Raw genomic sequence first — 13,631 nt, forward strand, 5'->3', positions numbered from 1 at the left:
ATGCAATGCACACTTTACTCTCTATTGCTACCTGCCTCATGGATTATTTGTGTGTAATAAAAGCTTAAGGATATATTATAACTTTTGAAATCTCTTTTTTGCAACCAGTTCATGGACGTGAAAACTCAAAATGAAATAAAAAATTTTGACACGGACATAAAAACTCAAAATCAAATAAATAATTTTGACACGCACATGAAAATTTAAAATTAAATGAAAAATTTTGGCACGGACATGAAAACTCCAAATCAAATAAATAATTTTGACACAAACATAAAAACTCAAAATCAAATGAAAAATTTTGACACGGACATAAAAACTCAAAATCAAATAAAAAATTTTGACACGGACATGAAAACTCAAAATCAAATGAAAAATTTTGACACGGACATAAAAACTCAAAATCAAATAAAAAATTTTGGCACGGACATGAAAACTCCAAATCCAATAAATAATTTTGACACAAACATAAAAACTCAAAATCAAATGAAAAATTTTGACACGGACATAAAAACTCAAAATCAAATAAAAAATTTTGACACGGACATGAAAACTCAAAATCAAATAAAAAAATACAAATAGACCTAAAAAAAATTTTTAAATTTACTATTTCATTTATAATTAATTGAATTCCACAGCAAACCTGTCAAAATGTTCAAAGATTTTTGTTTACATCCTTTTGTCCATCCTTTGTAAAAATTGCCAATGCTGTAGGATTGGACAAAAGCCCAGCAAAAATCTTTTATTTAATTCTAAACATTCGTTTTGGAACTTTGTAAATGCAATGCATTCATTTAAAGAATACCTATCTGTGGTGGTTTAAATGTTGAGAGAAGGACGAGAAGGCTTAGAAACAGTGAAATCAAATATATATTAACAGAAAATACAAAAACGTATATTGGTTGAGTGGGACTCTGCTCAACTGGAAAGGCAAAGTAAGTTTACGACCCACTCCCAACGAGTCTCCGCTCCAGACTACTCGATAGCAGAAACTGGTTATCGGAAATGACGTCAGGAATAATCTATTGTCAAAATCTGTACGGGTGCAATGTTTCATTTTTTTTTATGCTGTTAGAATAAATTTACACGGTATGTTGATGTCGGTACCGGAAAAATCGCACATATGAACAATTAAGAGAAAAAAAAAACATACATTGACATAAACATTCTTAATTTTAAGAAGACGTACTTGAATAAGGTCAGAGGTTACATCAGCTAGAACGTTGTAAGAATAACATCCAAGGTGAGAACAATGTTACGTTGTGAGGTTTGAGTGTGTGTACGTGCCATGTTCATAATGGCTCTTCACTATCTGAGACCCAAGTTATATTTGTGACCTATTTGAGTTCTTTCCACGATGATCTAAATGATGATTCAAGCTTTCCATCTTGCCATCATATTGGCACAGGATCAATAGATAGACATTTACGATAGGATGAAGTTGCGGATTTAGCAGCTCTCGTTTGTGCTTGGCTGTATGCTGTTATTGGTAGCGGCACGTATATGCGACATAGGCTCTGCTTCCTTCTTAATTGCTTCTATACGATTCTGCAGGACTCTAGATATATCATCGGCTTTATTTTGACTAGATAATATGAGCACAACATCTACCATGGGCATGTACTCTTTGATTAGTTCTGAAAAAATTTGTAACCGTCTTCTGATAAGCATTTCACTAACATTCTTAGTGTTCATTCTGAATTTGTTAGTAAACCATTAGTGATGACTAGGGCTATGACAATAGCATATTCTTTTCATTGTTTTGACTCTCAAGTATATATCCGACACAGTAAGACACAGTCAATCAATTCTTTCCACGATGATCTAAATGATCATATGTGTGTGTGTGTGTGTGTGTGTGTGTGTGTGTGTGTGTGTGTGTGTGTGTGTGTGTGTGTGTGTGTGATGTATGTATTCAACTGTGTCTTTGATCTTGTGATCCACCTTGAATTAATCTGTTCTCGGAGGGAAGCTGGAAACCTGTGGACGAATGAATTTCACTCCAAAACGATAGTTGGTTTTATACATAGTTTTTATTCACTTTCCAGGTGTTGATCGCAGAAGAATGGACAGTGAGTGTCTTTGCTTGTAGTTAATTCTAACCTCCAATTTGGAGACACATTATCTCCCTCTCAACGGAGGGGGGGGGAGACAACCGTTAACCTATCCGCTCTTCTTTACGTCCAAATTCCAACTCTGACTCTATGTCCAACTAACCTGATCACATGGTAACAACCACGTCCTTCTGGTCTGCTATTTTTAGAGCTTTCAGTGCATTTCAGTCCATTTTATACCTCAATAATGTTTTGACAACTTTTATCAAAACATTATCTCATCTCTTGTTTACCTTACCAGTTAGATAGCTAGATCGACAGACAGATCAATAACAGATAATTTCTCGTGTTCCAAAACTACATAACAACAATAGTCCGAATACACCAAATAATACAAATATGCATTCTGTTGCTTTTAAGCAAATAAAATTGATTTCTCTAAAAAAAATTTTTGTTTGGTGAGGTAGGTTCCCTCCCCGATCGTTTTAAATAGCCCCCCCCCCCTCGCCTAATTTAGAATAAATATTTTTTCATTTCTTTGGTTGTGTTCAAGCAAATAAAACGGTTTTTCTAAATTTGTTGGGTAAGGAGAATTATAATTTTAAGAGAAGATCAACACTTGATCATATGGTTAATATAGGGTGTAGGTATAAGCGTTTATATAACTATAGTAGTTGAGATGGTTTTTTTTTTTCATTTATTGATAATTTGTTAAAACGATGAAAGATAAAGTATTAGAAATAAATGAGACTTCAAAGAATGTTCCAAGTGAAAGAGATAAAAATGCAAGTAGGATTTAAGTAGACATGTTCATTTCTGCTGGTGCCGTGTGTGTTTTACATGTGTGCAAATAGGATAGCCATGAAGATGTGTTTGCATATTAACAAAGCTGTTTTGCCAGTGAGAGTGTGTATGTATGGACTCATATGTACGTGTGTTTCTTGCGCGGCATGTGTGTGCTTTGTTGAGCATACTGTAGTTCTTGGGTGTAATACTTTACAGCTCATGTAACAGTTTACAAAATCTCCAACTGAACCCTACTTGTAAATTTTAAAACACAATTAAGAAGGAAATCTAACGCAGTTCTCAAGTTATGAATGCAATAAGCTACAATTAATTGTGAATGACACCTAATATCAGTGGTATTACTTGGCAAGGGCTGTGTTTATTTGCTTCCCCATGAGAGCAAATTAGGCATGAGGCCGCTTTTTAATGTGAAGAGGGGGAGGGGGTGAAGGGGAATGGGGGACCAGCTCCCGAGAGATGGAAAATGGGAGCCGGATAGTGAGAGTCTCTTGGTATATAGGGTTGCCCCTACATGGACCAGAAACTCATTGCCACAAGGGCAATGGTGCGGGAAATTTATTCACTGAGTCCCGTGAAGGTTATCCCACGTGGTTCATGTTAATAAGCCTAGAAAAATCAGGACATGAAAAAATAAAGACAAGGAAATACTTTTAAGAATAAAAAAAATATTGCCATTTTATTGAGGGAAAAGAAAGCATAAGGGTTGGGGAAAGAAGGCAGCAAAGCTGCAAAGTTCAATTATTGAGAAAAAAGTTTATATGTTCAATTTACAAGAGAAAATACAGTTTATATGTTCACCAATTCGACTGCCAAAAAATGTCCTTATGGCAAGCACTAAAGGCTTAATTAACACTAGAGAGAGAGTACAGAAATAAGAGAAAATTAGAATAAGAGAACTTACTGCGTAAAACAATGATTTCGTTTTTTTTAACCTTTCTTTTTTTTTATCTTTATATATATGTGTGTGAGTCCTTTTTTTTTACATATATATTTTCTTCACGCCACTCCAAATCGATCTGTCCTCACTTCAGTGACAGAATCCTTGAAAGTTCTTTTGAAAATAATCCTTGAATTTGAAAACTCGATGTTGTTTGGTAAAACCTTCGTTCGTCCTTCTTGTCAGATGAAATTCTCACTGGTTACAACATGGAAAAACATTTCGGTTTCCACACGTCGACATTTAATCGCATCTCGTGCGTCCAGTTTATAGATCAATTCTTTTTAGAATTGATTCTTTCTTTTTTTTTCGAGTCAACCAACTTGATTCGACTCTTACTGAAACTCATTATTCATTCCTATGAACAATGAAATAACTTTTACTATTTTTAAGACTTGAATGTCTGAGTAGGACCAGAGCTCGTAACTTGCGTGTTACCCTCGTGGAATCTCTGTCCAAACCTGACTTTCGCTCCGCTCTCTAGTGCACTTGTTGAATTTTCGCGGGAAAAATATCTCTTAGTAGAACCAATTGTGGTGTGATTCTTTCAGCAGCAGCAGCAGCTCGTTAAAAAGACGTAAAGTTAAAGAAGGAAAGAAGGGAGGAAAGATAAAAGACAACGACGAAAAGAAGGAAGAAATTAAATTTCTGACAATGGTCTTTGCTTGCAGCATCTGCCGGAACAGATACTACACTTTGATCTTGGCCCAAAGGCCAGACCCGGGCGAGGGGGGAGGGCAGGGCAATTGGAGAGTCAGCCCCAGATGGTATTTTATTGATAGAAGTGGAACTTTAATCTGCTTTTATCACCCCCTCTTGTGTACTCAGGTATACTTCATGAATGCATATTGATGTGTCAACAAAATTCCGGGTTTAGTCGTGGTGGTTCAAATATTCTGGAACTCATTATGTTTTTTTTTTTTTTTTTTTTTTTATCTTCGTACGCTCTGCTACCAGATGTTAGAGATGAAATAACCAAGGTCCAGACATGAATGTGTTATGAGATAAAACTTTATTATAGCAAGCGCTAACACGTGCGACTGGTCTCCAAGGGAAAATCTAACTGACTCGTCGCATCCGGGGTTTTACCCTTGGCCGCCCTCTCCTCATATAAGGGGAGATAATCACTCTTTCCTGGGGCAGGATAAATGGGATGGGATGTTAACAGTCAAGATGTATTGTGAAGACCACTCATGGTCGTATCTCGGCTATCACGGCGCCAAATCTAGTCCAATGCTATAATGGATCATATGCGTTCGGACTGTTTTTTCTGTTTATTATTCTATGCCTACATTGTGCTTTTATTTTTCCAAGACACGCACACACACATTAAAATTTATAAGTTCATTTGTGCGGGAATAACAGTGTTCACCCACACCAAACCTCTTAGCCTGAACTTAATTACTTTAAAATTTAATTTGGAATCACTTTTTTTAATTAAGCCGATGATAAAGGTTCTTATACTGGATTTCTCTCTTTTTACTATTATGTCCTATTTGACTGGGGACAGACTTTTCTTTGGGCCACTGCACTGCCCGGAAAAAAGCAATTTTCATTATTTCAGCTGTTTTGAAACTTTCCAATCGGATTATATGCATTGTCACGCTGGACTTATTTTGGAATCCATTCCCTCTAAAAAACTATTTTGCATCTCGGATCAACTTGAGAGGATTTTCATGCATGCTGAAATATTATGCACGGTTGTTTTTATATTTTTTTACATATCCAACATTTTTTCACTTTTTATTTGGCAATTTATAACTACAATAAATTGTGGTTTCACTTAATGCCTTAACTAGAAAATTCTAGCATTGCTACAAATATAATTTGCTGATTTCTTTATGTTCTCTGATGAAAAGAATAACAAGAATAGCATTCTTTGAAACTCGGTGGAATAAGGTCGTTGTAAATTGTTTTTTGGAGTGTTCAGTCGAACAATAAATTTTGATTGTAAAGTTCAACTTACAGTTTTATTTTTCTTTCTCTTATAATAAGCTCTATTCTCTATTGCGTATTGAGCTTTTTTATTCAGTTGGCATTAAATTTTCTATATATAAATAATGCTATTTATATTAGTTTGAAGTTTACCATTGCGTATATCAGGTAAACACTACATCTCTTTGTTTTCATTAATATATATATATATATATATATATATATATATATATATATATATATATATTATAGAAAAATGAAAATGAATTCCCTGAACAGAACTGTTTTGAACCACTTTGATATTCCCTTACAAAGATTAAAATCAATATATAACGATTCCAAACCTTATGCCTAGAATTTTAACAATTTTAATTTCCCTTCTAGGCTTTTATGCATGGCACAGACTATTTTTTGTTGCTTACATCGAAATGATTGGTTCTGTCCATTACACCTCCGCCCCGTTCTCATCATCACACATGCAGCAACTGTGAGGCAGCCTCCTTTGTCTGTAGCTCCTTCGTAGATGTGGCAGAGCTGATTCGGTCTCTTCTTGAAATGGTTCTGTTGAGACATGTTGATCTTTCCTATTGCTGCTGTTGTTACTGTCTTTCAACCAATTCAGGTCATTATTGACTGACCTATTGACCTTATCATTCATCGCCAGCGCTCACAATTCATCATCGCTTGATGCTACACTTCCATTGTCTTTGAAATTTTTAACCATCTGAGAACATGGAGAAAGATATTTTACATAATCAGGTACTCCATCCACACCGTTTGGGAAATCATCACTTTAGCCACAGTTCCTGTCCTCCATTAAGGCATGCACCAGTTTGGTAGAGCTCTCAACAACATCACATCTCCCTGTTCATAAATTCCATGCTTGTGTTCTGGTAGCAGCCAATGAGCTTGCTTGATGCCTTTCAACTAAATTTTATACTGGTACAATGCATTCACCGGAGACGTTACAATATAAACATAATCATTTTGGCATGATATTGTATCAATAAACTATCTCTTCCTAGAAGCAATCTGTTTTGTTGATCTATGAGACCTTTCGACGATATCATCAGAAACGAAATTGGACCCTAGCTTTCAGCAAACATTTTGAACCTATTGCTATTAAAACTTGTGTGATTGTTAATCAAGATTTCCTCAGATGAATCTCTCTCAAAGAAAATAGACATGGGACTCTGTAGCACAGCAGCAGAATCCTCTCACCACAAGTCACCATATGGCAAACCAAGTAGACCCCAAATCGAGAATGGTCAAGTAGTGACTTCATCTAAAGTGGTTGACATCCGTACCCAACCTTTGTCATATGCTTGATGATTCAAGCTTTCCATCTTGCCATCATATTGGCACAGGATCAATAGATAGACATTTATGATAGGATGAAGTTGCGGATTTAGCAGCTCTCGTTTGTGCTTGGCTGTATGCTGTTATTGGTAGCGGCACGTATATGCGACATAGGCTCTGCTTCCTTCTTAATTGCTTCCATACGATTCTGCAGGACTCTAGATATATCATCGGCTTTATTTTTGACTAGATAATATGAGCACAACATCTACCATGGGCATGTACTCTTTGATTAGTTCTGAAAGTTTGTAACCGTCTTCTGATAAGCATTTCACTAACATTCTTAGTGTTCATTCTGAATTTGTTAGTAAGCCATTAGTGATGACTAGGGCTATGACAACAGCATATTCTTTTCATTGTTTTGACTCTCAAGTATATATCCGGCACAGTAAGACATAGTCAATCAACCGAGAACCACATCAGTCTATATAAAAACATATAAGATAAGAGTTAAAACAACGAAAAGAATATGCTGTTGTCAAAGCCCTAGTGATCACTAATGGCTTACTAAAAAATCCAGAATAAATACTAAGTAGTCAGTCTCCAGGTGTAAGGATTAAGTCTTTTGAATAGCATCTCTGTGAAGTCGATTAGTTATGTGTTTGATTTTAGGTGTATCCAACATATATCTTCAATCATGGTTCAACCATTGATGCGCCATTTATGTTTTGTATGTCAACCTGTTATTCTGTTAACAGTTTTAGCATACACCTTAATGGGACATCCTCGGTTTGATTCTCCCATCGTTTTGTCTCTGTGCTTCTTCTTCACTTCATAATATTAGTTAGGATATGCCTAATGAGTGTTGTAAGCGTTAGGGGTCTCATAGTTGGTTGTATTACTGAAACTAGAAATGCTTACAAACATAAATACTTAACAAACACAAATAGTTCACAAGTACATAAATACACATTTTATTACAAATTGACATAAAAGGCATGTAACATCACAATACAGAACAACAATAATTTGGTACTCACTTTAAAAAAAAATTTTTTTTTACATGGGGGTCAACACTTATCAAGGCCTGGAGGCCACTCAGGGATAAGGGTTATTGTGTGTACAGTAATCAATGAGATAGTATTGTAGTAATCATTAGTATTGGAGATTTGATAGAGTGTCTTACTTAAGGGGGCGGTTGTCAGGAATTTGTTTATGTTGGATTTGAAGACATCCAAGTTGTAGTCAGGTGGGAAACAGGTGAACAGAAGAGAGTTCCACAATCGTGCACTTCTGAGGAAGAAGCTCTGCTCATGGAATCTACATTTGGATTTAGGCACAGATAAAGAGTGGGGAAAATTATTGACAGTAGTTTCAGCCAGACGGGTGTTTCTCGTGAAAGATTAGTGAGGGGGGATGAGAGATTGGAGCTCAGATGAGCACTTGCCATGGAAATAACGATAAAACAAAGACAGGCTCGCAACATCTCTTCTGTCGAAGAGAGGCTGCAGAGAAGAGAAAAGGGCATCCCCCACTAAGCTACGAAGTCTATTTTGTACTCTGTCAATGCAGGATAGGCTGTTTTTAGCAGCTCCTGTCCAGATGTGGCAGTAGTACTCCATCCTTGGACGTACTTGGCTTTTATACAGATAGAGAATTGCATCAGTAGTGAGATATCTTCTGGAACGGTAGAAGGATCCCACCATTTTCCCAGTGTCCTTGGCAACAGACCTGATGTACGTGTTCCATTTCAGATCAGGAGTAAAGGTCAAACCCAAAAGCTTGTCAAAACATGGAGCCTCCCCAAGACGAGAGCCATCCAATTCAATTGATGCCAGATGGGGATCAGAGCGTTGATGATGTAAAGATAGAAGCTTGGTTTTGGATGCATTAAAAGTGACCAGCCACCTCTTCCCCCATTGTACCATGCGCTCAAGATCAGAGGAGAGAGAATTAGAGAGAACTTTGTCATTTACGGCCTTTGATGTGTTGCCATAGAAGTGGTTAAAATCCTACTTTGTCTCATAGTGGGACATAGTTTTCACCCGGGTAAAACCTTACATTTCTTGTTTAGTCCGTAACATCTCTGTTGTCTCTCCCGTTGGTGCTATGCTCACAGGGGTGTTAACATGGCTTCCCTTCATGATGCTAAAACTCGATGTGTCCATGTCTCTGTATGTGTCAAGGGAAGTCACTCTCAGGTGTCTATCTAAACCGGTGTTTTTGCCCAAATTCTCCTACATGAGCTTTCCACAGAGAGAGAGAGAGAGAGAGAGAGAGAGAGAGAGAGAGAGAGAGAGAGAGAGAGAGAGAGCACCTTCCTTCTAATAATAGTGTCCAAGGCATCCGGCAGCTAATTTCCATGTTTCTAAAACAAGGCATCCCCAGACAGTTAAACCAAACTTTTGCTAACCAGTACAAAGTGGTCAGCAACACTGGTTTTGAGTGCAATACATTCATACACATGCACATCAACATAAGTCATGATTGCCTTCTTGATGTGGTTGTTTTGTGATAAGACTGCATTCACAATAGATTTCATTATTTATCGAGCCACATTCAGTCCAAATCCCAACCTTGTTAAGCATTCTACCTTGGAAAACAACAGTTTGGTAAAAAAGTCACCAATTCTCAGGCCCTGTCGGTGGGGCATTAGAATACACCAACTGCCCCCCTGCAGAGGATAAAAGTCCCTCAATTTGGGTCCTGGATATGACCTTAAACTATATCCAGTGGTGAGGCCCCAGCTTGTGGGCTTTGGGGAGTGTGGAGCCTCCCTTTAATTACCATTGCTCCCAGATCCACTCTGACCCGGAGTGGTAGTACCTGTCAGGGTTCCAACTATGGGTTAAATAGAAACCGACATGAAAACAACAAATATATTCTATTAAAAAAATTTTTCTTCAAAATCTTTGGATTCGGCATTAAATAACCCGAAAAGGGTTGATATGCCGTAAAACAAAAACAACCAACAACCAACCAACCAATTCTCACTTGAAGATAAGCAGATCCAGCATCCCTCAGTTTGCTAATACAGATATCATCATCTTTAGTACATGCATCCACATGGAGGCTGAGTTCACTGTAATCCATTACAAAGCCCACTTTTGATTTATTTTGTTGGGCGACATCCACCAATAGAAGCAACTCTTTCGAGAGTCCAAGCCTTTGTTCATTACGTAACTCTGCAAACAGAAACTGGCTCATCAAAATATTAGACTTTCCATGACTTCAAGACGGATACTTTTATTATGTCTATTCCCATCAATAGGCTGAACCCAAGCGGGTCCCCCACTATTATCAGGATCTCAATTACAAATTCACTTCAACTCTCCAGTTGGAAACCAATAAACTTAACTGCACATGTTGCCAATGTTCAAGTCCAATGTTTACAAATTCCTAATGAACCGCCCCCTTAAGTAAACACTTCATCAAATCTCCACACTAACGTAATGTACTTGCAATAACCCTTATCCCCGAGTGGCTTCCGGGCCTTGATAAGTGGTGATCACTGTGTAAAAAAAAAAAATAAATAAAAAAATAGTAACCACATTGGTGATTTAATTTTGCCACGTCTAACACACTTTCTTATGTACGGGAGCACCCAGAATCAACTAGTGCTGTACACCCTTTTTCATTCACAACTATTCTTACAGTTGACAGCATCAAGTTCACATCGTGTTTGAAGAAGATGCACTGTCGTCATCTTGGAAAACCTTTTGCCAGAAAATCCAAAGAGGAGTGTGTCGTAATCCTTCACATTGCTAATAATGTGCACCATTTCTCCATAGGAGGTCCCGAGTTTAGTGTCTGTTACACCGAGTGAGACAATCCCTTGGTATGTGTTAATTCCATCACATTCGAAACACCTTATCCTGGTGTCCTTGATCTGGCTTTGTTTGGTTAGCATTGGTCCCATGGACGCCATAATTAATGTGGGTTTGGGTGGGTCATCTTGTTTGAACCAGAAGCTGAGAAATGCTTATTTCCTCCATGTGAGGAGAAGCTCGTAGGAGCTGTTGTACATGGTCGAGCAACCCATGAATTTTTATTCTAGAAAATGTCTCAAAATTAATGCTTAAGCTTAAGTAATCTGAAGAAAAATGGAAATTCAGGGAATTTGGCTTTATTGGTGTCAAATTACTATGGATTGAAATTTATTTTAGATCTGATATATTTGAATTTTCAAATTAGAGGTTGTTCCCATATTATGCCTCGCTTTTAATACTCCAAAGAAACTGAAATTTGGTGAATATTTATTAATTGATGTCTAATAACTATTCTTAAAATAAGACCTATGCGACGAAAAGGTGAATATACCTTGCCAGTAAATTAGAAAAAAGAAGGAACATATTCCTAATATTCACCGGATATTTATTCGGTGCGTGCGAATTAAGTCCCCTTGAATTACCCAATCAACTTATTTCTACACGTGCTTTTCTTGTAAACATTTTCCCATATTGAGAAAAAAAAAATCTGATTATATTAAAACAAAAATTGGTTCTAAATAAGTAATTTCTTTTTTAAACCATTTATGTTAGCATGCCGCGCAAATGTTCAGCATGTGATAAGTCGGCCGTCCTGAAGCGGCCCAAAACGGTAAGTACAGTGTTGTTTACATATATATATATATATATATATATATATATATATATATATATATATAAAACGTGACTCTCGTCCGTTGATATGCATTTTACTTCCAAATTATCTATTTTTATTAATTTTTATATTTATTTGCGAACGATGGAACAATGTCTCGACTTGTAATCTTCCAAATTATGTTTTTAACTTTTCTCTAAAAAAAAAAAACAAACAAACAAAAAAAAAAAAAAACGAAAAAAAAAAAAAAAAAAACAGCGGACCTGAACGATCTTGCTTCCCTACCTATAAATGATTTCCTTTGTACGTTTTATTAATTTATTCCAAAATTATCATTAATTACAAACTTAATTCTCAGGTTCCGAAAAAATTGTTGAAAATGATTTTTTTAACGTCGGGGATCACGTTTTAATTATAACGTCCACCAAACATAGGACTCTTGGTTCGAACAATATCGAAACATTTTTTTTTTCTCTTAATTAAAGTCACGTTAATTATTTAGCGTGAAATGGATTTTAGCATTATTCCCGAACAATTTAAAGCGAGCAAAGCACAGAGAACGTATGCAGAGAGGGTACCATGCTGCTGCTGCTGCTGCTGCTGCTGCTGCTGCTATTATTATTATTATTATTATTATTATTATTATTATTATTATTTTTAATAGTATTTTTAAAATTCAAGTTTTTTTAATGTCTTGACTAAACTCCATGCATAAGCGCCGTATCTTTTGTTGGGTTTGTATTACTATACACACAGATTCGAAAAAATTGTGAAAAAACCCCCAAATATATAACAAATAACTGTTATCATAGACAAGATAAGTTACTTTTCTACCTAACTGGATAATTTTTGCGTTTTTATTTAATATAACATGTTTATTCGGCTCGAAAAACATACAGTGTTTATCGATGTATTTGAAAATTTTAAATGGCGCCGAACTCTCTGCTTAGTGCTGAACACGGCAAGTTTGAGAAAATGAATTAAAAAAAATATACAAAATACTTTTAAAAACCCATCGAATATGTGTCAGGATGAGCGAATTTCTAACAGTATTTTGTATAGTTTTTTATTTTTTTTTAACTAATTAAACGTCCTTAAAAGTTTTCACGAGCGGTTTACAAAAACATAAGCGCCAAACTGATGTTTTTCGTTCTTTTTTTTTTTTTTTTTTTTGAGGAGTGAGGTGGGGAGCCACTGGGGAGGTGCTTCTGCAGTTTAATTAACCGTTTTTCTGTAAGTAACACGTCGACATTTACCGATTAGAATACCATTTAACATTTTTAGATTTTTCTGTTTTACTGTGTCAATACCCCACCCCGCCTCCTCTGGCGGCCAGTGAATTACAGTGCATAATACAGATCTTTATATCTCGAAAACTACTTGTCTCTACGAAATTTAAATGAGATTTTCTTATTCAATATAGTCCAAAACTTATAAAAGTCGTCATTTTAAAGAAAATTTTGGAGGTGAACCTAATGTAATAATACTATTATTGTACTACTGTAGTACTAATCTCAGTACAGACCAATAAGTCTCCTGTGCATCAATGAGTAAGTTACTGGAATCTGTGTTAAATAGAGAAGTAGTCAACCATCTCAGCATAAATAATCTTCTTAGTGATATACAATATGATTTCCGTTCTGCTAGATCTACAGCAGATGTGGTTACGGTTATATCTCAAAGGATTAGCAAATCTCTCGACATGCTATACCCTATCAAAGATCTTTGATAGGGTATAGCATAACGGTCTACTTCACAAGATCTCCAGCTATGGTATAGCTGGAAATGTCTTCTCGGTTATTAAATCATTTCTCTCTGATAAGTTCATAGTTGCTGTTGATGGGCAGAAATCAGAGGCTCATAGTATTAATGCTGGAGTCCCTCAGGGGTCCATCCTGGGTCCAACTCTCTTCCTGATCTATATCAATGATCTTCCAACTCACATCCTTAGATCATTTGTAGGCATTTATGCTGACGACACTACCATCTATGGCAGT

The 13,631-nt window shown here is 36.3% G+C and overlaps 1 protein-coding gene across 1 annotated transcript in view; it reads left to right on the forward strand.

Moving 5' to 3' along the window:
• Positions 1–11,412: 11,412 nt before the first annotated feature.
• The window catches only part of LOC145239886 (cytoplasmic tRNA 2-thiolation protein 1-like), an 87,158-nt gene continuing 84,939 nt past the window's right edge, over positions 11,413–13,631 (forward strand). Inside the window, exon 1 of the mRNA XM_080103503.1 lies at positions 11,413–11,631. Coding sequence (XP_079959629.1) covers positions 11,575–11,631 — 57 coding nt within the window. The 5' untranslated portion in view covers positions 11,413–11,574. The remainder of the gene's footprint in view (positions 11,632–13,631) is intronic.

Source organism: Euprymna scolopes, chromosome 19, assembly GCF_053919585.1.
Source record: "Euprymna scolopes isolate OS-2025 chromosome 19, ASM5391958v1, whole genome shotgun sequence".
In the NCBI taxonomy this organism is placed as follows: Eukaryota; Metazoa; Mollusca; class Cephalopoda; order Sepiida; family Sepiolidae; genus Euprymna; species Euprymna scolopes.